This window comes from Cyrtonyx montezumae, unplaced genomic scaffold, assembly GCF_038088225.1.
Source record: "Cyrtonyx montezumae isolate F1298 unplaced genomic scaffold, pur_monq_1.0 scaffold_3, whole genome shotgun sequence".
Classification (NCBI taxonomy): domain Eukaryota; kingdom Metazoa; phylum Chordata; class Aves; order Galliformes; family Odontophoridae; genus Cyrtonyx; species Cyrtonyx montezumae.
In genome coordinates, this window is record NW_027072034.1 from 158054218 (window position 1) to 158078764 (window position 24547).

The 24547-nt window shown below is 40.7% G+C and overlaps 1 protein-coding gene across 1 annotated transcript; it reads left to right on the plus strand.

Annotated features, from left to right (window-relative positions):
* The first annotated feature begins 9171 nt into the window (after nt 1–9171).
* On the plus strand, nt 9172–22195 carry LOC136053137 (interleukin-2 receptor subunit alpha-like). The gene is made up of 4 exons (XM_065743800.1): nt 9172–9411; nt 20674–20856; nt 21058–21165; nt 21752–22195. Exons 1-4 carry the CDS (start codon nt 9351–9353, stop codon nt 22069–22071), a joined length of 672 nt encoding a protein of 223 aa, XP_065599872.1. The 5' UTR covers nt 9172–9350; the 3' UTR covers nt 22072–22195.
* The last annotated feature ends 2352 nt before the right edge of the window (nt 22196–24547 follow it).

Consider the following 24547-nt stretch of genomic DNA (forward strand, 5'->3'; position numbering starts at 1 on the left):
ATGCATGAGCAAGTCCTTTACAGCTTCCAAAGCCAGTCACCAGGCTGTCCCTTCCTTGGTCACATGAACTGGGCAATGAAATAGGGTCTGGCTATAAAGTGTGCAGACTTTTATTTATGAAGGTCATACTTCCTCAGGGTAAGTGGAAATTTGTTGAGCAGAGTAATAAATACCTGTTTTGTTGTTTCTTTTTCAAGGAACAGCTACAGGGCATGAGATACGAGCTGTTTTATGGAAATTCTGCTCTTCATTAGCATGTATCTCATTCAGCTTGATGCTCCCTAGATCACCTTTCTCCTTCCTTGTCCTCCCAAGGGGCACTGACCATCAGAGGCCTGAACAGCACAACTACCAAGATGTTTTTCACTGCTAATTGCAGCAGATGGAGTTTGTTCGCAGCATTTGAAGGTCAAGAGGTAAGGTTTGGTGGGTATCCTCAGAGCAAATGTGATAATCCCACAGTATCTGTCCCATCTCCACACCTTCTGCACTGCACAAATAGAGCTTGGTCCATGAAAACAATATTATGGTAACAGCATTAAAGTAGGGTCACAGAAATTGAACCCAACAGAAAGGAAAACAGCCAACTATTTAGTATTTCACACATAAGTGTCTCTTTTTAGACTTACAGCTCTGTTTATTAGCATCAGTTCTCCCTCATTAGCCGGAGCAATGCTTAATTGCCTTGTTTTAGATCGTCTTTATCTACATGTCCTTGAATGCTGGTGTCATTGCGGTATTTGGGAACAGCTGAATCTGCAGTATAAATACACTCCAAATTGAAAATCCTAAAACATCCACAGGAAAGCAGTGCTTTAAAATGTTGTCCCCAAGCATGAGGTCTGACTTTTGTAGCATCGTCTCAGCCTGGGTTACTCTGGCAATAATTTGAAGGATTGCTCTTGAGGCTCTAAGAAGCAGCTCGGGGACTCTTTGAAAGGATGTTATAAAAGAATGCTGGGCTTCATTAGGAGCAAAAACAAAGGCGTGACTCCTTAATCTGCAGTGAATAACAGGCCAGCTTTAATAATTTATGCTCACAGAGGACCAAGTCATATTATTTTCTATTTCTTTAGACTTGCTGATGCAAAATCTATATTGGCCTTTCTACATTCTACTTTTCATTTACTCACTTTACTTCCTTCCTCAGGGCCACACCGATTTTCTCACTCTTACACTAACATTTCTTGGTTAGTGGTTAGATTTAGAAACCTCCAACTTAGCCTAGCTGAGAAACTTTTCTAAACATTTCCAACCTCTAGTATTTGCATTTAAACGTTCTTTTTACATTTCTGTAAGGAATCCTCAAAATCTGTGCAGTACAGATTTCTTCACACTCAGGGAAAAGGTGCTGGATTAAGAATATCTAAGAACTGAATTGCAACCACTCATATTTATTTCTATGGTGTAGTATTTAACCCCAGTTTTTGGGATATCTGCAACAGCTTCCAAAGAGATATTAACTTCAGGGCTGACTCAACAAAATTCATACTGCTGAGATTAACTCTGCCTTAGCTGAACTGCCTCCTAAGGAGAAGCATTTCTAAAACTAAAGAAGGATTAGGAAGCTGCCTTACAGTGAGGAGAAGAAAGATTTCTAATGGTGGTCTTCAACTATGATAGGTCCTCTTATGGTTATGGCAGTGTAAGGGCCCAAAGATGAGATAGTAGTATCATAGAGGTTAGACTCATACCTCTGATTTCAGATGCCTAAGCTATGGGGTATTTATGTCTAAGTTTATAATCTAGATCCTCTTCATTTTCAACACGAAAAAACAGATATTTGGAGGGCATGTTCCATCTGACCTATTTAAAACATTTTCTGAGACACAGTCATGCCCTGTTTGAGTCTATATGTCTTAGCTGACAGTAAAGGGAGTCTATACAGCCAGCTCAGGTATAGATGTTTCCTCTGTGAGATTCTAAAAGTGTGAAGAGTCTCATCTTTGGTGTCTAGGGAGGGAAGCCTTCTTTTTCTTGGTTAGATTATAGCAGGTATTGCATATCCAGTATCCAAGACAGATACTATGTGGAGTTTCTGTCTGAATTCTACTTCAACAAAGAACATTATTATGTTATACACGTTAGTCTTAGATCCAGGACAATCACAAACTCATGTAAAAAGGAAGGCTAAGCACTTCTCTGGGCTAAAGAATGTATAGTTGGTACAAAAATCAGTCCAGAGAGGTGAGTTAGATGGCAAATAAGAGTTAATGATAATGCAGAAAGACTTTCTCTGAGTAAAAATTATAGGTTGAGAGCACTGACTGTAGCTTGCTGGGTCCAGAAATTGAGGAGTATCCTTAACAGACCCGAGAATCTAGGTCTGGAAAAAAATTGAGGGGTCATTTACACTGTGCCCAGGCAGAACCAGCTCCACCTCAGTCATTACCAACATCTGTTACCTTGTCCCTTCATTCCCTTTCTCCTTCATTATTCCTCTCTCCGTCTCAAGTTATTCAGACTTTCCTTTGAGGTCATGTTCCCCAGACCTTTTTGTCATCCTCCTTGCTTTCTTCTTATCTGTCTCCTGCTGGTCCATGCTTACACAGCATCTTGTCCATGGCTTTATTGTCACAGCATCAAACCATGGATCACTTGCATGCTTTACACATTTCAGACTTACATTTACATTTTTTTAATGTGTGATTTGCTCTTTTGCATGTGAGTCCTAAGTTTTTTTCAGAAGAGCTACCCAATCAGTGATGCAGCTATTCAGTTTTTCAGGTAGGGAGTTTTATTCTGTCTACGTGTAGTACTCACACCTGTTTTCTAACTTGCAACCCAGTTTTTTTTGTCCAGTATATTGAGGTTGTTTTGAGTTCCCTTCCTGCCCTTTAATATATTCATGTGCTCTCCTGGCTTAGTAACTTCTGCAGATGCAGCAAATATTGTCTATATTCATGGTCCAGATAACTTGAAAATACTGAATAGCCAAAGACTCACAGTATAACTTGGGAAACACCTTTCACTACATCATTCTCTTCTGACATTTAATCAGTGCCATTCAAGATGCTCATCCATTTTTACACAATTTTGAACCATTTAGAGACGCTTTCTTCTCAGGAATTTTCCAAATAATTTGGTACTCACCTTGTAATTCAACTAGCATAGATTCCCTAACTTGACAGACAGGGTAAAAATGAAAAGAGTCATAGCATCTTGGACAAGGAGTTCACTACAGAAACTGTACATTCATGCACTGTTTACAAGATAAACTATACTGGATTAGTTACAGTCTGATGGTAATCTAAAGGAGAAGGGAAAGAACAACTAAGCTCACAATATAATGTATTTCATTTATCAATTTATTTTAAGGTCCTGATATTTTTCTGTGGGGGCAAGAAGAATGATTGCTGTAAATAAGAATATCTCTAGAAAAATGTTATCTGTGCTTGCAGCTGTGTTTTGCATGGAAAAGGGTTAAAGAAGCCAGTCTAGACATTACTGCATTAATGAAACTGAAGCAGCACTCACTACGCAGAAACTAAGTTATGTTCAGAGAGTTTTTCCTGTAAGCCAGAAGCTCAGCCAGGCACCAAGTCTGAGTAGAAAAAAAAGTTTAAAAATTATGTCTCCTGCAGATCTGCTCATTAGATATTGTTTTATTTTAATAATAATGTGCTTGGTGTTGGATTTATGAAAGGAAATAATAGAATGTATTTTGACTGTTGCTGCGCACGAATCTGATGATTTTAGAGAATACCACCAGCAGCCAAAAAAGCCAACAGAATGTTGGATTCCATCACTGGGAATGGGCCAGGGATGATATTTTGCTGCCATATAAAACCTTGGTGGGACCATGTGTAAGGTATCCTGTAATACTGTGATCACTGCATCTCGAAGACGACTTAATGGAACTGGAGAAGGACCAGAGAAGGACAATAAAATGATCACAGGGATGGAACAGTTGCCTTACAAAAAGTGACAGCACAGATCTGGGACTTCTTGACATGAAGGGAGGGAAACATGGGGCTGATGAGTTAGGTTAACAGCAGTATGGAGGAGAGGGTAAATGCAGACCATTAGCCACCAAATCCTACAGTAACAGAAGGGATCAAACAAAGTAGATCCAATTAAAACAGAAGAAAAGGAAGCTATATTTGCCCAGTGAGTATAGAATACTCCTTCAGTTTGCTGCCAGATGAGGTTGTGAAGGCCAGTGGTACTGATACATTCAAATGAGGATTACACAGTTGATGGTTGTCCATAAATAGATCCAAAATGCATGGACAGAGATGCAGCCTGTAACTAATGTAACATCCATGGATGTTAGTGGAAATTGGCCTGATCCAGCTATGCTGTGCTCATGTTTTATATATGAAACTGCATGAACCTTTGGGCGTTGGATCTTGCACACACTGACCTGAGAGGGAAGAGGTAGCTTTTATTTTAAATATTATTATTATTTCACACGAAGGATCTTCAGGAATACTACATGACCCTAGTCTCTTTGTCCTGGCCTGGTTTTACATAGGCAGTTCAAAGATGTTTGTCTAACAGTGTGAATTTTGATGCAAAAAAGCATTTTGTGCTTCAAAAAAGCAGAATTTCCCATATCTCTGTGGATGGGAACAAAAAGCCCATATTCTCAGCTTGCTGGCAGTGAGCCATAGTATAATAAATATTCATGGAGACAGCTATGGCGAGAAGTATTCAAAACACTGAGAAAGGAGAGATGTCAATTATTGGATTTGTTCTGGAGGACAAAACCCTCCTGATATCTAATGACAGTGGTAGGAACATACCAGGTCCCTTTCAATACACACGTATACTCCAACTTACGAAATGAAGCATAATCAATTTGTAAAGGACATTGAGTGAGTTGGTTGATGGATTTAGTCCAGCACCAAGTACCAGACCCCAGAGGTTACCTTCAGTTTTATGGTCATCATCACAGAGCATGGCATCAGTGAAAAAATAGTCAAGGAAAGTATGATGAACCACGCCCAGGACAGTTGATAGGTAAGACTGTTCACAGTCAGTAAATAATCAATTTAAACTCCCTTTTGAAGTGTAGTATTGATTTTGGGGATGGATCCATGTCATCTAGCTGTAGCCATGTAAGAGGCTTGTTTTTGGTTAAAGTTGGTTATAGTGGTTGAATGATCTGAAGGTGGGGGGATGGACAGAAGTTTGCCTGGGTGATTCATCATGTAGATGTCAATGTCCAGAAGAGGTGAATCACCCTGTAATTGCACTTGCTGACTTTCTCCGCTGACTCAAGAAAAAACTTCGACAGCTATCTGGACCAAGCAATTCTCTCTTGACTGTAGCCTGAGTCCTTGTTGACCTCATCAAATGTGATCCACTTAAGGTACAAAATCTGTGTGTCATGTGTCAGCTCTTTCTCATTTTTATGGGAAATAAAAAGCAGATAGAAAAAAATTGGTCACCATACCTAGGTCTTGCGGAAACATTTCTGATGATCATTTCTAACATTGGCATAAGCAGGATTTCCCCATATTTTTCACATTGGTGGGTTGATGGTTGGACTAGATGATCTTAGTGGTTCTTTCCAATCTTAATGATTCTGTGATTCTGCTTTGCAGCAGAGCTGGATGTTGTGGAGGAAGGGAAGGTCCATTGTGCCAAAGATGTATTTTTTGTCATCTCTTGTGAATACATTCCCACATTTGGCTTAATTCTGAAATTCTGAAAAAGCTGACAGCAGATGCTTTTTTAGATTCTTTCATTCCTAAAGCTTCTCTCTGCACTAAGCATCCCCCCAGATTTAGAGAAAACATTCATACCTCGAGGTGGTGGTAGAGGGAAAAAATATTGTGTTTGTATGCATCTTTTCCACTGCAGAAAAGATTTGGGCCAGAAAATAAGAATGTCTGAAAGAAAGAAACTAGAGCTAATCAGGGTATCACTGTGGGGCAAAAACCTCTTTTATCATGTCTTTTCTTGAAAAGACAAACCAGTAAGTAATCTGTAAAAGAAGCCAAGAGTGGTCTATTGAAGTGCAAAGACTATCTGAGCTGCAGCTGTTTGGTATAAGGTATCCCTGCTTCCCATGCCTAAGGTGAGGTTCCCCATATATTTCTTCCCAAGTAAAAAACAAACCAAACAAACCCAACTTTGGTTATTAACCAGCCTCACCTTACTCTCAAGGAAATACAAGAGACATAGAGCTCAATGGCATTTAGTTAGCTATTAGTGCACCCCATGTCCTGACAAGGTCCAGATGAAATGCTACTCCCTTCAACAGAGTGTTTAGGTAAGAGTGACTCTCAAAGGAACAGTTGAATTAAAGAAATAAAGCACAAAGCTTGCTAATTCTAGTGAGTTGGATGGGTATTTACCACTGTTTTAAAATGGACTGCACTGCAAAAACATAGTGCTGTCCTTTCTTTAAGTGAACTTATCTTTGCTTAAAACATCATAGGTTTTATAAAAAAGCAATGCCCAGCTGAAAACTTAACACTAATCTGTTTTATTTGAGATGCTGAAATAAAGGAAATGTGTCTCCTGGGACATCTTGATACAGGGCTCTATGAATTTCTGCTTTCTCTTCAGTTTCTGAATGATTCTGCTATTTTCCAACAGATAAATCTGTATCAGGTGCACTGTAGGTGAACTTAAAAGCCTCCACTGATCAGAGCTCCAGACCAATGGACTTCCAACAGTAAGATTTTTAATAGCATTTTCAAGAGATTTTGATTGGCCCTCATTAAGCGTAGACCTCAGGAAGACTGGAACTGAGTCTGCATTCTGCTCTCTGACGACTCCTTTTTTGCATCTTAGAATCGCAGAATCATTCAGGTTGGAAAAAAACACTAGGATCATCTAATCCAGCTCTCAACCCATCCCCACCATGCCCACTAACCATGTTCCTCAGTGCCACATCCACACATGTACTGAACTCCTCCAGGGATGGTGGTGACTCCACCACTCCCCTGGGCAGCCTGTTCCATCCAATGCATCACTGCTCTTTCTGAATTTTCCTAATATCCAGCCTGAACCTCCCCTGGTGCAAATTAAGGTCACTGCCTCTCATTTCTCTTGGTTGCATTGTTCAAAACTAAAAATACTTTGAAACATCTTCCTTTGCCATTCTCATTTATCTCTGAGACTGAGACCGTGTGGTGGTCCCTTTTCCTCCCAGTCCTCTGCTGATAGAGAGCACTTATTGAGCAGTCAAACCCTGGAGATCATTTTGAAAACACTCAACAACCAGCACAGACACCAGTATCTTCTTTTGCCCCTCCACCTTCCTTGATGCTCAGGAAATTCCCACTTCTTTCCATCGTTATCCAGGTTTCAAAGAATCAGAGAATCCTTTGAGTTGGAAAAGACCCTTAAAATCATCTAGTCCAAATCCCCTGCAATGAACACATTTCCACCACTTCTGAGTTTTTTCAGCACTTCCCCTCCTTTTTTTTTTTTTTTTTTTTGTCACACGTTTCTGTTACAAATCATCGAAATTATAACACCAGTTGTAAATTTTTTCTTACAAAACCCTGTGTTTTTTCTGTCTAGATATCTTCCTCTGCTCTGCCCCCATCCCCCTCCCCCGCCCCTTTCTGTACCCAGCTCTGCTTTAGGGCACCTGAACACTTTTTGCTGGCAGAAGCAGTGCTGTTTTTTTTTCCAGGAATCGCTCAGCAGGCTGACCTATTTCACAAAGCTGACCTAACTAATTGCTCTCACAAGCAGCAACCGTTTTTCTGACCTTTATAAGTCCTAAACGCTGAATTAAGGATCTTTCTCATGCAAACTGTGCTTGTGGCAATTAACCACCTGGGGTCACCGTTCCTTCCATCTGACTGTACATAGCAAATAGATATATACCATCTTGCAAATTCAGGTTGGATTTTAGGAAGAGTTTGCTCTCTGAAAGAGTGGTGAGGCACTGGAACAGGCTGCCCAGGGAGGTGGGGGAGTCTGTCCCTGGAGGCATTTGAGAAAAGGGTAAATGTGACCCTGTGGGACATGGTTTAGTGACGTGGTGGTGGTGGGTCAGTGGTTGGACTAGGTGACCTCAGTGGTCTTTTCCAACCATAATGATTCTGTGAAATAGCTATGAAATTCAATAGTTCAACCAGGCAAGAAAGAGAAGAAACAATTGGAAGTGGACTCCTCTATCCCCAAAGAATAGATCATGTGTCTAGTAGAGGAAGGACAAAATCATGAGAAAAAATCTGGGATTTGTCTCAGTGCTATACACTAAGTAGGTTTTCCTAACCCAGATGACCCATATGCAGTCGTATATCTTTGAGCACCTTGGAAAAAGGCAATAAATTAGGACCAATGACTCTCAGACAGATGTTCAAAGGCAAGGTCTTTTTGTGGGCTTTGGTATGAGTGTTTCCTATTATCCTATTAAATAATTTGGTGAATAATTTGATGAAAGTGTCCTCGCTACTGAAACAAAGGCAGTGAACATCTGTGGAGCGTGGAGTCCCTGGTGAACGGATGTAAATAGTGCATGTTATAGGTGGTTGTATCCAACTCAGTGGGAAAACAACAAAACAACAACAAAAAAAGCCCCACAAAAACAGTTTAAATCCATTTTTATATAGTTGATCTCAACTAATTCTCAAGGTGATAACTGGTGATTATTTCTGTGGGAATGGCTTTAAAAAAACTATGTGGAGATAAAGCACAATTTTTCCTTCCTCATTTCCAATTTTCCATTTGTAAGAATCAGTTTTGCTGACTCTGAAATCTAGACAATTTATGAACAAAAGAAGCCATTTCCTAACCTGCCGATCTCATTCTTATAGGTTTTTTTTGGGTTAAATGTCTTTCCTTCAGAACTTCAGCTGCCTCAGAGAAACTACATACATCAAAACACAAATGGAGTGGGGCTTTCTCAGAAGCAGATAGACTTCCAAAACGACAAAGCAATATCCCTTGGGACTTTCTTCTTTGTAGGCAGAGCATACAGCTTATGTCTAATATCCATGGTCATGCAGCAGACAGCTATACTATGTGATCCTTCTCACATGCTTGTTCAGTTGTGTGTTTGGAGTTGAGTGGCTGCACAAGCCTGCTATTATTTTGCCCCTTCTATTGCCTTCAGCTGCAGGAACAGCTCTGGAGTCAGTAGCTCTGATGTGTCAAACCACTTCCTCCACACGATGGCACGCACTGCGACGCTGAGCGTTAAGTTTGATTTCCTGGATAAAAGCTACTAATACCTGAAGAGAGAGCAGCCTTTCATCTTTCTCACAGAGACAGTCAGCGAAACAACCATTTGCTGACCACAGAGTCCTTGCTGTGCACACAGGGTAGTCCTGGGGCTAACCATGCAGTAGATAGATTGCAGGATCAGCCAACACCACTCTTCTCAAAAACTTCACCATCCTCGGCGTTACGGAGAAAAGATGTAAACAGGTCCCATGGAGCTCAAGCGCCTTTTGATGTGGCTCTTGCTTGGATCCATCACGGGGACAAGGGCAGGTAAACGACTATTTCTGCATTTGGGGGATGGAAATAATGATTTGCATTTTTGTGGTGGCTGCCAGAGGACGTTCGCAACATCCTGACTTCTTTCAGGTAAGGAAAGCTCTTAAGCACTTAAGGAATTTTTATTCTAAGAAAATGAGACGAATGGGTCTCGTGCCCACAAAACATCAGTCAGAGACAATCCAGAACAGCACGGGATATTTTTTGTCTGAGTAATGTGTGTATTCTCCAACCCATCACTGGAACAGTAGGCAGATCAAAGCAACCTTGGGCTTCTCAGGTAGCTTTTGAATTTGTTTTTCCATCTTGTATGTAAAAATTAGGAAATATAAAAATAGGCTCTGAAATGTCATTGCTTCTGTAAGTCAAATCGATAGCCCTGCTATTAGCTAAAATGTGCCATCCAAGTTTGCTATAGGTACTAAAGATATAAAATAACCTTTCAGCCACACCTCCCAAACAGCAGTGCCTATAAAATATAAATGGAGGCAGCTAACTCGTTCAGCACAGTTTTATACATGTGTACATTATAAAACTGCTTATATTTGGCTTATTTATTGTGGCAGTTGTGTCCACTAAGTAATGGTCTGGTGATACATCAGAGTGTTTGCTTTTAAACTGCTTTATTCAGGGGGATGGAACTTATTTTCTCAGGATAAATGTGGTATTTCCTTCTGTATCTGCTGGTGAAGCCTAGGTTCAGAGGTATGAGCAAACACAGCCTAAAGTAGGGTCTTGGATAAACTGATATTTTAACTGCTAATTGATCCCTCTCCAGCTAGGCTACATCTTTCACTAAGGTCAGGGCATCTCAAGGAAAGGTTGGGATGCTTATAACCAAACAGCTCTACCCATTAATGCAGTAGTACTTCAACAAATATTTTACCCTCAGCTGATTTCATTCTGGTTAAATAATTTTGCCTGTAAAAGCTGAACCTTTTCCTTTGTGGGGTATTTTGTTTGCCAAACGAAGTACCACTGCCCACGGCAGCTGTTTAAAGGCTGCATGTGAGAGCATTGCAGAGAAACTTTCAACAAGAGATATGTAAATGGATGGGATCGCTTCTGGGATGAGTCAGGTCCCTACATCTTGCTTTCTGTATTACTGTGCCCAGGAGACATTGTGAGAGTTCTTGCTGACAAGTCTCGCTTATCAGAAATCTTTCTGGGTTTTGGAAAAAAAATGTGAGGTGTTAAGTAGTTGCATTTTATGCAATTTTACATGATCTAGTTCTTTGATGAATAAATAAATGCGTAGCATTGCATTCTTCGCTGTACCTCTAAGCTTCTCTTCCCTTAGCTCCCTATATTTATTTTGAACATCTCTCCCAATGCTCATACATAATAATTTATATCTATATAAATTTCTCCCTGCAAATAACACAAAAGGGGAGAAACAGTGCCCTTTATACCAGCTTAGGGCTTTTTATCATATAGATGCCTAAAGTGCTGTGGTTGCATGAGCTGCTGTATTTATTCCTTATGAGGTTCAACAAGGAGAGTGTTTATTCCTTATGGTGTTCAGCAAGGAGACCTGGGAACACACATAAGCGAAGAAAAAGGAAAGAAGCTAGGTCAAAGTGGTCAGAAAAACAGCCACATCTTTCTAATCCCAACACACACAATGCTATTCATATTATTTTGCCCTATTCATTTCAGCTCTTCCCAATACTGCAAGTTTGGTTCAGTAAACAGATCTTGCCATAGTTGTTGTTTGCAAGAATTTCTGTAAAAAAAAAAAAAGAAGTATTGGGAATAAATATAATTAGGGGAAAAATAAAAGAAAATATATTACTTTAAAGAACAGATTCACTGATGGGTCTCAAAGTGCTTTGCAGAAGGCAAAGTTCTCTGCAGAAACAAAGGTTCATTAATTTAACCTATGCCTTAGTGCTGAAGAGGAAAAGAGAAACTGAGATTTTCTCTTGAAGAGCATCACTTATACCTCATTTACCCTTCACCACAGCAGTGCCTAGGAGCTGTAGGCATTGACAAGACATATGCTAGGTTAGGGTCAAGTACAAGAGAAACGCTGGACTGTGCTCCTACAACCCTTCCATCTTGGTGTTCATTTTACTGGAATACACTGAATATATTTGCATGTCAAACCTGGAAGGGATTAAAACTCACAAAAGGAAGAATTTCATTCAACTGAATTTCATTCACACAAGATGGGTACCAGATCTCAGTCATTTAAATGAGAGGAATTTCTTTCCCATTATACTTGCATATTAGCGCTGGCTTCCATGGATTTGAAATGCAATGTGGAATAAATTAAAGTTGTCAACCACACACAAGTGCTTCTTCTAAGGTTAAATAGAGAGCAAATATGCTTCTAGAACTTCCAGTTGCAATGATCCTCAGCAGCAAAGTGCCCATCATAGACTTACAATCTAAAACTAATTTTTTAATTGTTAAAATTGTGATCCTGCTATGGAAAAAACACTATTGCGGAGAGAAAGCCTGCGGTATCTGCTTCTGAGATAGAGAAATCTTCTCCCTGCACATGTCCCCATATGTCCTTCACTTCTAGTTTGATCTTAATGGTCTTTTACAACCTAAATGATGCCATGATTCTGTATGATTCTATGATTCACTTTTGATCATGGCAAAAAGTCCACTCTTTAGCGTCTGCTGGAAAGAAACTACCTTTGACTTTGCTCACTATAACAACACTTGCTCCCTATAGTATCATGATTTTGGCCCCACTGTTTCATTTCCCGATGTCCAGCTGAGTACCTTAGTCTCTCCTGTTACATCCACTGCATCTTCAGATCCAAGTTTTTGTATGTTAACTACCTCTATTTTCCATCTTCTGACCCTTCTCTCGAATCTTGGAACAATTTCCCAACCTGGTTTACTTACTCTTCTTTCCATCTCATCCAGTGCTTCTCCAAAACCACATTTCCAGTGTCCTCTCATGACTCTCTCTTCTCAAATCCCAGCCCAGCACGTTATCATCCTATGCTTTTCTTGACACTCTCCCTTTTTAAAGTGCAAACACTCAGAAAAATGATATATATATTCCTCTTTAGTTGTCAAAATGTTCCATGCATCACAAGGTCAGAAAAAGTGATAAACACTGACAAATAACTTCCATGTCACTCTTGAGAACTTCAACAAAGATCTCAATGACTAGTTCTATGCTAAGGTCGTAAGTCAAATGAGATGAGCTCTAAATTCCAGTACGACCAGGCCTTTTTTTAGTACTGTCCAAGACTGGGACACTTGCTGATCTTCCAGTTCATTTATTTTCAGAGAGGATGTTCTCTGTAGCCCTTCCAACCCACCAAAAGGAAAGGCTAAGAAAATTCCAGCCAAAGGAGTCTCAATCACAGAATCACAGAATCACAGAATTGTAGGAGTTGGAAGGGACATCTAGAAATCATCGAGTCCAACCTCCCTGCCAAAGCAGCTCCCTAGACCAGGTTGCACAGGTAGGCATCCAGGTGGGTCCTGAACATTTTGAATGTCTGTCATTCCTTAAAAAGCCAAATTTTCTTCTCAGTAATGTGCTCTTCCATTTAGATGAAAATTCGTTAAGAGCCAAGTGTTATTAATAAAAAAGTAAAAATAAAAAAGAAAAATACAACAGAATAAGAAAAAAGATGTTTCCCATTCCCCACTTCATACACTTCCTATTCAGTGAGCTCTTCTGGGGCTAGTTTACCTACCATTCCCTCCCTTATGCAACACTCCACCTCTTTCCTACCATTCCTTCTTTCAATTCCACATTTGCAGTGCAAATCCCTTGCTCAGCCCCTACCAGGTGTGAGATTTCGTCTTCCTTAACTTCGTCCATCTGCACCATTGATGTCTCCATCAAGATGGATGAGTAGACCCCCTTCCTAGCCAGAGGAGATAAAGAAATACTTTTAAGGCTCAGATCATCTACCAGATTGCAGATAAGGGTGTGATGAGTCACCTCCTGCGAGTCCCTTTCTAGTGACTACAGAGGGATTTGAAATGTCTGCTTTTTGTCTTCTGGGTGTCACTCATTAATTTGTTCTTTAAAAAAGGCAGGAGTCTATTTTAATGGGGATAGATGTGTTTATGAAAGAAGGGAGACAGATCACTGAATCATAGAATCATTACAGAATAATATAATTGTTGGAGTTGGAAGGGACCCTTAAAGGTCATTTAGTCCAGCTCCTCTGTACTGAACATGGACATCTACAGCTCTGTCAGGCTGCTCAGAGCCCTGTCCAGCCTGGCCTTGAATGTCTCCAGGGATGGGGAAACCACCACATCTCTGTGCTTCCTGTTCCAGTGCCTCATCACCCTTATCGTAAAAAACTTCTTATTTTGCAAAAACTTCTTCCTAATTTTACTCTCCCCTCTTTTAGTTTGAAACCATTTCCCCTCATCCCAACACAACAGATCCTCCTAATGAATCTGTCCCCTTCCTTCTTATAACCCTCCTTATAAAGGCCGCTCTCAGGTCTCCCCGAAACCTTCTCCAGGCTGAACAACCCCAGCTCTCTCAGCCTGTCCTTATAGAAGAGGTGTTCCATCACTTGGATGATTTTTGAGGCCCTCCCCTGGACTCACTCCAACAGGTCCATGACTCTCCTGAGCCAAGGATTCCACATCTGAACGCACTACTTCAGGGGAGGTCTCATAGCACAGAGTAGAGGGGCAGGATCAGATCCCTTGCCCTGCTGGCCATGTGTCTTTATTTCAGTCCAGGATACAGTGGTCTTTCTGTTCTGCGAGGTCGCACTGCCAGCTCACATCCAAGTTTACATCTACCTCCAAAATGATCAGTGAAGGAACGACTAGGTCATCAGAAGACACAACAAGTAGCCTCGTCAGGCTTCTCTGCTGGGAACAGCAGTGGAAGTTTAAGATTTAAATGAAATCTGTGTGCTATCTACACCATGTTAATTCCCAGTGCAAACACATAAGAGTGCTCACCCGCCACTGCAGCTGATAAAAAGAGAAGCATCTGTAGGAATTGCATTGAAGAATGTAATTTAGATGCCTACTGTCCTCCAGAGACACCTGCTCAGCTCCACTCCTTCCAGCAGGAGCTAAGAAAGCAGTTTCCTGAAGCTAAACTATGCTTGTGAATTATCCCTGGGCATGAAAAAGGTTTTTCCATTGTAACAAATTCCAGTTTTGTTTATAGAAATATTTAGATTAAGAATGCTCTCATCTTTTTTAACAAAGTGTTAATAGTGAAGTCCCAAACTCATACTCCAGTTTGCTTTATGCTGTCTTTTCAATAGAAACATGTTCTAGAATAACATGCTTATCAGACATTCAATTCCCTATTCCTCAGAATAAAATAGGAATATTGAAACCCATCTCCTGCCCTGTAGAGTTGGTGTCTCTCCCACTGCTGTTTATATTAGAACTTGTGCCTGGCAATTTCATCTACAGTACATTTCTGTCACCTAAATTGCAGACTCATTTCTTACCAAGATGAATTCATAAAATAATCTGTGTTCTATCTACAGTAAAGACAACCAAAGTCTCACAGGCAAATTATCGTAAACATCAGGTCTGCAGCTCAACATCACATCTTCTGCCAGCTTACAAATCCACATAGACTTAGATGACATTATTCAGATGAGAAAGAAGCAGGCAGAGCTACAGCTACCTTGTCACTGGGCCCTTTGGGAGAAAGTTTTGAAGTTAGAAAATGTTCATTACCACTTCAGTCCAGTTGCTGGTATCAATTCCTTCTGTTCACCCATATCAGTTTTGTCTTCATGAAGTATGCTCTACTTAAAGAGCACAGCGTTTCAGACTGCATGAACCCCTTGGGCTGGATTAGCTTTTCAGGAACAGCTGGGGAAATCTCTTCATCTTGACATGGTTTGATTTCTTGGCATTTCTAGAGAAAGGCTCTCTTCATCTCTGAACTGGCAGCTGTGTGAACTGCCTCGTTTTGTCCCCTGTTCCTAGCCAGATCTTCAAACAGCCAGTTTCCCACTGATCCCTTCCTATCGCCTTTGTATTTAGGGGAAATGTCTATGTCTGCAGCTCACTTTTTTAACTTCACATCAGAATAATGTCAGCACCGGTGACACAACGTCACGTGACAGAGGAAATTCTGAGTTCAGGTTGCCATGGCGTGACTCATTGCCTGTGTCTGCCTGATCACTAAAAATACCTGGTAGGAATTTCCCCATTCTTTTATTCAGGATGAAAGGTGTTGTTCTTATGCCTTATCTAACACCACTTTGCCAACTCAGACATGGAAGAGAAAAAGAGGTGAGCCAAGTTTTCTATTGGGTCAATAATATATTGCACTGGGAAATCTCAGGGAAGAAATACAAACACTAAAGGAACTGATGTGGTTTAGCTAATGGTTTACTTTCTTCTGATCCTGCACAAGGGAAACTTAGACTGGATGTAAGAAAAAACAGATCTAGCTATAGATGTCCCAGTTCGCTGCAGAGGAGTAGGACTAGGTGACCTTTAAAGGTCCCTTCCAACTCCAACGATTCTTTGTTTCTATGATAATGACATTAAAGGTTGAGGAGAGCCAAAAGTCTAACTTATAGGGATAGAAAGTGATAAATTCAAGTAGATGAGGCTGGAAAAAATAGATCCACAGCAAGTAATCTATTAAATTTCTCAATTGGTCAGAGCATTGAAAGAAAGACTTCCATCACTAGTTCTATGGGATCTCTGTGGCTATTCTGTGTGTTATTGAAAAGCTCTCCAATCCTGCAGGATAGAGTAGGGTTTATCTTACCTAATTTCTGGTTAAGGACCCAGTCTCATCCTTATGCCTATGTTCCTTGCTTAATTACTGAATTACAGTGATTTCATTGTTAGGTATGCATCAGTTACCAAAGGCAGTGAAGCTTCACTTAGCACATGGCAATAAACTTACAGAAGATGTGGCATGGCTTGTATGCCAATTACAGGCACATCAAGGAATTCTGCCTAGCACTGGCCTCTGATAGCTCCTGTGTGGTATCTGAGAGCTTATGTGGGTGTCCCAGATGCCTCAGACATCTGAAATGGCACTGAGGGATCTTTCCTTAAGTAGGAATAGCAGGAACCCACCTATCTTATGGCAGAGATGACAGGCAGTGGCTTGCAGGCCTTGGAAGGCTTAACAAACTTAATTTTGGAGAGCACACCAAAAGATGCTATGTTAAAATGCTAACATTTTACATTTCACAGATACTGTTCATCTGAATTTATAATTTATCCATCCACTGTATGATAATATTCAAAAACAAATCAAAAATTTCCAGGAATACTTCTAAATCATGTCCCTCAGAGTCACATCTACCCTTAATCTACTGATATGGGGAGAAATGAATAGAATAGTTAAGATAGTACTATACCTTTAAATGTTAACTTAGAGTCATATGGCAGTTTTGGTGGGGAGGAGATGAAAATGGTGAGGGGTGATGAAGCTTGCAAGTGAAGGAAAGAGAGGATTGGAAATGAGGGTAAGCAGCAACTCTGGAGATGGAGACGATGTGAAGGGTGTACTGAAGGAAAGTCAGGAAGCAAAATCCCAAGAGATTTGAAAGTAATGAGAGGACACTAAAACGAAGACTACTATTACTAGTGTCATGTGATCTTAGTGTTTCTTAAACTGATAATTGGCATTAATATAGCCCCAGAGCTGCTGTAGAATTATACAGAAGTCAGAGGAAATCTGGGCTGTAGAAAGCTGGGCCACCAGAGGCTATGAGGGAGATGTCTCTTGGGTGTGCTCATCTCTTATAAGGTCTATATTTTCTTATCACAAGAACACAAACAAACTAATATTTATTGCAACCTAGGCGAAAAACGGCAGAAAATTAAGATTAACCTCCCTTAAAAAATGTAAAGTCAGAAATCTAGTCACGTTGTAGATCTGCACTGCTATTCCCTGGTTCTCTAGCTTATTTCCATCTGTTGACCCTTCTATCACCCACACTGCAGGCATATTGAGTCTTTTTAGGGCCAAACCATCCAGCTTCCTTGGGGACTAAGACTGAATGAGGTCCTTGGGTGATGGTAGAGTTTTGTGCAGGCAATGCAATCCAGACCTCTCCCTGACTCCTTCCTTATATAGTTTTCCTACACATTCCTAGGATGTCTAATGGCATGAAACATTCTTGCACACCTATATGAAATCACCTACAGCCCCTGAAGCTTTGGAAGATACTTACCATACCTTGATGAGAGTCCGAAGATGTAAATTATTTTGAACTTGTGAAGCTTCTAAATGGCAAAGCACTGGGAGCTCTTTTGGGTTTGATAGCCAAACTATAGTTTCCAATCTTAGATGGACTTCACTGGGTATGTTGTAATTATCATGAATTACTATCACATCTACTGCCACGATTTCTGGAGCACTGGATGATAGCTAGGGCTCATTTGGGTTGGGCATGGTGCCACTAACTGTCAGACAGAGAAAACATAGGATCCAAATATAAGACATTAAAAGTACAGAAGCAATATCAATCAGCATGTTGGGAACCTACTTATTCTTGAAAGATAGGTAGAAGACCACTTAAAGAAAAGCACTTTTGAACACAGATAGAACACCTAAAGACAATGAAGAGGAATAATGTCAGTTGATGTCTTGGCACATCCATATTGATGCAAGGTTCTTCCCAGTGTGAGGACTGGTATAATAGTAAGCCCAAAAGCTGATCAATTCTGTATCAAACAACAGGAGAGGAGGTCAAACAGGACAAGACCAATGGTTTTGAAAGGATATGATTGTAAGGAGAAGGCTCTCAAAAACGAGAGCAGAAGAAAAGTTTAAATGTGGTACCAAAGGACAGGGTTTAGTGGGGTTATATGGGTAGTAGGTGAATGGTTTGACTGGATGATCTTGGAGGTCTTTTCCAACATCGATGGTTCTATGATTCCATGATTCAAAACATACGATGTGACAGTAAAGAAGTGAAAGCCAGCAGAGAGGAGCAAAGAGAAGCCCAGAATGGTTAAGGTAAGGCCTAGGAGAGTCATCTTTCTAAATTATTTCTGGATCAGAAGCAGGAACGTGGTTGTAAAAGCCAAAGAAGATGCGTCAGTGGTTTAGATGAGAAAAGGTGAGAATATGAGTGATGTAGATTTAACGAAAAGTCTAGATCCTAGGAGTATTGCATGAGATCCAGCTGAATCTTGTACCTGTTGATCCAAGAGCACAGCTTGACTGGAAATCAGGTATTGCTCACCACCACCCCTCTGCACCATTTATGCACAATCCTTATCTGATGCCTGCAACTTCAGAAGAAGCCTAAATTCATTTGATCATTGACTGAAACAACAGTTGCCCTTCATGATGAATAGGCTAGATGCTGTGGCTTTTCTTAAGAAGAGACTAAAGAGTTGTAGGTTTGGGTACCTTGTGTTGAGATTCAGATCTGCATTCTGCTTCAAAGAGGCTTTTGAAGTCTTGAGGGAAACATGCTTTTAGCTTATAGGGAAAGTGAGAGTACGTGCTCTCAACTTGCTGCTCATCTGATAACTCTTTAATTTTAATCACCCTGACAGTCTGTGGTAAACCATGTGGTTAACTATTTCGAGTGCTGTGTGCTTTACTTGAAGCCACAGTCTGATGTAGTTTGTGAGGTGAGTTCTTTGATAACACAAAGACACAGGGGCATTAAAACAGTCCTTGTGTGGCTTAGCTGTTAAGCCATCCACAATGCTCTTCATTGTGACCTTTGCACTTTGTGATTTTTACCAAGTGGCAGGATAATGAAAAGCAAAAAAGGGCAGAAAATATCAAAGTGAGATAATGATGAGTGGCTCTAAAAGAACTTTACAGGACTGGGCTTGGGGATCACTGACTGGTTTGCTGTTGGCATGGCTTTGTTTCAAGGAGAATGCGCTTCAGGAAGTCAAGGGCAGATGCCAAATGAACAGCTATCAGGAATTCAAGGCCCTTTCACAGTCTTTCTTGCTAATTCCAAGGCTGCATTAATGAAGTCTGTAGAAAGCGTGGAGACAGTGATTAAACATTTTACTCATAACAGCTGCTACTATTATGCATAAGCTTAAGCGACCACAGATCGTGAACCCAAAGACACTGAGTGCCTGCCCCGATGCAGCCAGTATGTCTTATTTTCAAATGTCTCAGCCTTTAGACCTTAAAAAGTCGTTCAGCAGTGCCTTTATTATATTCTGGGTCTACAAATCAACTTTCAAGTGCACTGAAAATGATCTCAATTCATTTCAACTGATTGAGAAGTATATTTAGATGCAATTTGCTGATGACACTTCACTTAACATCCTTGTTTGGGGACAAGTTATATATAGGTTTGCAAACTTATTTCCCAGTAAGCTGCTTGTTGGTGTGCCCAGATAGAACTGAGTCTACTCCCCTTTTGCAGATAACTGCAACTTTTAATAACTTTTAGTAAGTGTAGATAAATGCAAGTTTCACATTACATAGTGGAGATTCCCAAGGCTGGAATTTTTCTGCACTTTGCACAAATCTATGCTTGTAAAATCAAGAGTAACAGCTAATTCCAATGTGAATAAAGATGGATAAAAAAACAATAATGCAATAATATAAAGTAATAAATATATTTCAAAGCATGTAGAATAACTAATAATTTAATCAGAAAAGCAGATTTTCTTCTTGACCTGGAGACAATCACAGAAGCAAAGCTTCTCACATTCCTTTCATGCCATTCAGTTTCATCCCTCAGCCCTCCAACAATGGACCAGTCCTGTGTTAGGAGGAAGAGGAGGAGGAGGAAGCTTGATTTGCACATTGACTCAGCTGACTCCAGGTTTAGTTCCAGACCAACCAAACAGAGCTGCAGATGGACCTGAATGTTCACAATATACAGTGCCACCACTTCATGGTCATGCACCCAGCCTGCACCTGGGCGACTTTCAAAGCTCCCATGAGGTCTGTTTCTTCTACAGGTGTGCTGTCCTGTCACAAGAAACAGCTCCAGGGAGAGCTTTTTCTAAGAAAATTTGCACAGGGGAGCCTTTGCCCATCTAACTTCAGTGCCACAGCCCCATAGGATCCCAGACATAAATGCAGTAATGCAGAACTTATTCTGGTTGACAACCTGAACTGTGTTTCACCTGGATGATGTTCTCACCAAGCTGAATTCAATTTCCCTTAGCCAGCTCAGGTGAATATCTCCAAAACCCTTTCTCTGAACCTCTCTAACTTCAACCCTCTTACTAGGAGTAGAATTAGGCCCAGATACTTAACTGAGCACAATCTGGCATTGTTAATTAAAAAAGACATTGGAAGCTTTCAGTGAGTAAGGTGGATGCACAGGCTGCTCTGATTCATAGGTTTTCTGATTGCAGGAAAATGCCCACCACTGGACACTGAATTTGCTGACGTGGCTGCTGAAACATATCCACTGAAGACCAAACTGCGTTATGAATGTGACAATGGCTACAGGAGAAGAAGTGGGATCTCCCTGACAATTCGGTGTCAGAATATATCAGGGACTGCTTCTTGGGTCTACGATGAACTTTTATGTATTGGTAAGCAATTACCAAACTTTTTGGCACTTGTGGGGTTTTCCCAAATAGCAGTGCAAGATGTATCAGGGCACTGCTGCAACAAATGATCTTTTGTGCTTATCTTTGCAAGTTAGAACTTATTCTGTCTTTAAAAGCTTGACTGCTCAGGCTTAGCTCTGCTCTTATCCTGCTGTCGTTTAGTAAATCTGTCTTCTCTCACAGATGAGAAACTTTTGTTCTCAAGGAATCACACAGCTAAGTTAAATTCTACACAAGAGCCAGCAAGAGAAACACAGAGCCCAGCACCTCTGAAACAAGTAAACATTTCAAGTAAGTTAGAGCTTAATCAGTACTGCAACATTTCTCCCATACATTTCCATGGAAGCAATATAGGAGCGATAATGAGTAACTGTTAATTATTTTGGTAGTTAGAGAGAATAAATTTTCTATAATACCCGCTCATTTGAGCAAATGAAAATGTGTAAGCAGATGATTTCTTTAGATGTTCACAAGATAGGGAAGCTTGGTATATCTTGCTTGCCTGCATTTTATATGAATACAAATCATGCTGTTTCTTCCCAGGTAGCAGTGATAGGATGAGAGGCAATGGCCTTAAGTTGCAGCAGGGGAGGTTCAGGTTGGATATTAGGGAAAAATTATCCTCAGAAAAAGTGGTGAGGCATTGGTAAGGGCTGCCCAGGGAGGTGGAGGAGTCACCGTCCCTGGAGGTGTTCAAGAAAAGGGCAGATGTGGCACTGAGGGACATGGTTAGTAGTCATGGTGGGGATGGGTTGATGGTTGGACAGGATGATCTTAATTTTCTTCTCCAACTGTAACGATTCTATGATTCTATGAAAAACAAAAGCAGTAGGTCAAGTCTATCTGCCTAACTATGCCCTGCCTTGTGAATTCCCAGGTTTTTGTGGTATGCCCAAAACTGTCCCACATGCCTCTCTAAGCATACAACAACAGTATTCTGTGGGGCAAGTATTACATTTCAAATGCCTGACTGGCTACAATAAGCATCTTCCTGAGTCTGGCATCATCACGTGCAAGAACGTGAATGGAAGAATCATCTGGACTCCCCATGATGCGCCGTGTACCAATAACAGCAGCCCTATAAGCAAGCAGCTGTCACCTCTCATTGAGGCAGGTAAGATTTTTGCTTTGGCATCACAGCGATGTCATGACCTGTTCACAGAGGGTCCATGCCCTGCCAACACAGGAACAACCTAAGAAAAAAACTACTTGGGGTTCAGGATGGAGAGATCAGTGACCACAGGACTCTGACAGTGATGGAAATGATGCCCATGGGGAGGACATAGCTACATCCTACTTGGTCTTGGGAGATTTCATACTAAAAAGGAGGAATTTAGGAGCAGACAGAGCCACTCTGTCACAAATAAGGATGAAAATAGTAGAATAAGCTTTTATCTTTTCTCCTTGCTCCTGACAGATGAGGCCATTGTAGCCCCATTTTGAACTCCAAAAGTAGTATCTAAGCATTTCTCATCATGAATACTTTTAGATGAGTTGTACAACAGAAAGACTTACTTCTCCCCAGTGACTATAACAGAGCCCAGATGACTACCTCAGAGGCCACATCTGCATAATGACAGGTGAGAGACATGGCCATGCAGTGGAGCAGGGACATTTGGACAGGGTCCTTTGCCTGCAGAATGATCTCTTTGCCTCACTGCTGCTCTGGCCGTAGAAATAATTCACCTTACTGGGCACGCTGGTTCAGCATTATACCAAGAACTTCACCCCTCTTTTATAGATCTGGCTGTTTCCCTGTGGTACCTGGTTAATAGTGTTTCAAATACAGCAATCACTCATTGTCTTTTAGTCTTTACTCCTCTTTCAGGTCATTGTCTTCCATTCATAATTCCCCTTAATGCTATCAGGATGAAGGAACTTAATGCGATAGTGGAAATAATCCATCAACATGCTGGTCCTAGAACAGGGTACAACCTTTTGAAAAGTCAGAGACTATAAATGTTTGAAACTTTAAAATTAGGATTACAAAAGACAAATGTCTGGATGATGACATGGGCCATCTGGGCCTTTAAATCCTTTAGTTCAACAGAACAGTAATTTCATTTTCCTGCAAAAGCACACTCAAGCCTGAGTAAGATCACTCTTTTCATTCAGCATACCAAAAATGTATTGCCCTAAAGGAACAGGTTGCCAAGGGAGGTGGTGAAGTCACTGCCTCTGGAAGTGTTCAACAAAAGGGTAGATATGGCACTGAGGGATGTGGTTTAGTGGGCATGGTGGGAATGGCATGATGGCTGGACTGAATGACCTTAGCGGTCTTCTTCAAATTTAATGATCCTATGATTCTATGGTTTTATGACTTTTTCCTCTTTGTTACTATGTAATGGCTTTAGTGGTGCTAGATAAGGCATAATCTCTCCTTTCTTTAGGAAGGTAGAAGGTAGAAAAGAAGAAGAAAACTTTCTAATATCTTGTACTGGTATATGAGAGTTCAGAGCTTCCTTTTCAGGTTAAGGGAGAAAGTCAGTGGATTTCTATCATGGGGAAGGTTTCTGTTTCCTTTTCTGGGGAAAAAGAAATCCTGTTTGAAGCCACATTTCCAAATTCTTGTTTGTCACTTTGACAGTCATCCTTCCCAGTCTTGTGTCAAATAAAGATCTTAGCTGGATCCTACTCCCTGGAAGATCCAGCCACCTCATGCCCACCTTTGGCAGATATCAGATCAGCAGATATGTTGCTATCCAGGCTGACAGCATCCATCAATGGCCAGGAAACAAACATGACGACGATTAAGTGCTCTGTGCAGAGGCAGACCTGTCACACCTAGCCCAACTTCGCCTTCATCATTACCTTGATGCTGGAATGAGCTGTCTCATCACCAAAAGAGCAAATCAATATAAAATCAAGATTTTCTCTCTCTTTGTATGTTCAACTCATCCATCCTTTTCCTCATCACTGACACAGCCAGTGACAAGTATGCCATTTTGTTCATTGGGCTCAGAATTCACTTCATCCCCTAGAGCAGTTGCTTTGCCTTTGAATTTGCTGTTCTATCAAATGGATCCATCTCTGTTCTAATAAGAGCTCATAAGAGTACCCCAAGACACATCTGTGCCCAGGTGAAAAGTCTGTAAAGAAGTGTTCAGACTGTTTAAGCACTTCAGCTTTTTATGAGTGGCTTCCAAAGGCATATAAGGGGTGTAAAAGAAAATAAATCACCTAAAAATCTGCTTTTTAAATGAAGTAATTTTCAAATTCTTCCTCTGAAACTTTATGTGAATTCAGTGAATATCATCTACTGAAGAAAGGGAGGAAAATGTAAATATTTAAATGATGTGTTTCTTACACATTTTCAAAAGGCTGAAAGAGGACGGGAAAATAAAATATTTGCTCACAGCTAAAACCGATGCATTTAGATCAGTCTGAAATGATTTTCTCCTCCCCCTTCCCCATCTCCCATTCAATCATTAGCTGCTAAAATAGAAATCAGCTCTTACTGTGCATATGCTCAAGACTTTGTACAAGGGCTCTTGATTCCAGCTGGAGTCTGCTGGCAGCTGTAGCGCACATAATGAGGAGGAATAATGTAGTGTGATAAAGGAAGGCAAGGAAGGATATTGCTAACTATGACAGAGGACACAGCACCAGGATCTCCTGGTTATTTGTCCATGGTTGCTCTCTTGTTTCCAAGATCCCCTCTGGCTGGGCCTGT

Excerpts from the sequence above, each read along its gene's own strand:
- LOC136053137 (XM_065743800.1), top strand. The coding sequence starts at position 9,351 with ATGGAGCTCAAGCGCCTTTTGATGTGGCTCTTGCTTGGATCCATCACG. Across the intron at positions 20,857-21,057 it reads CGATGAACTTTTATGTATTG|ATGAGAAACTTTTGTTCTCA; the intron begins GTAAGCAATTAC and ends CTTCTCTCACAG. Across the intron at positions 21,166-21,751 it reads GAAACAAGTAAACATTTCAA|GTTTTTGTGGTATGCCCAAA; the intron begins GTAAGTTAGAGC and ends GTGAATTCCCAG.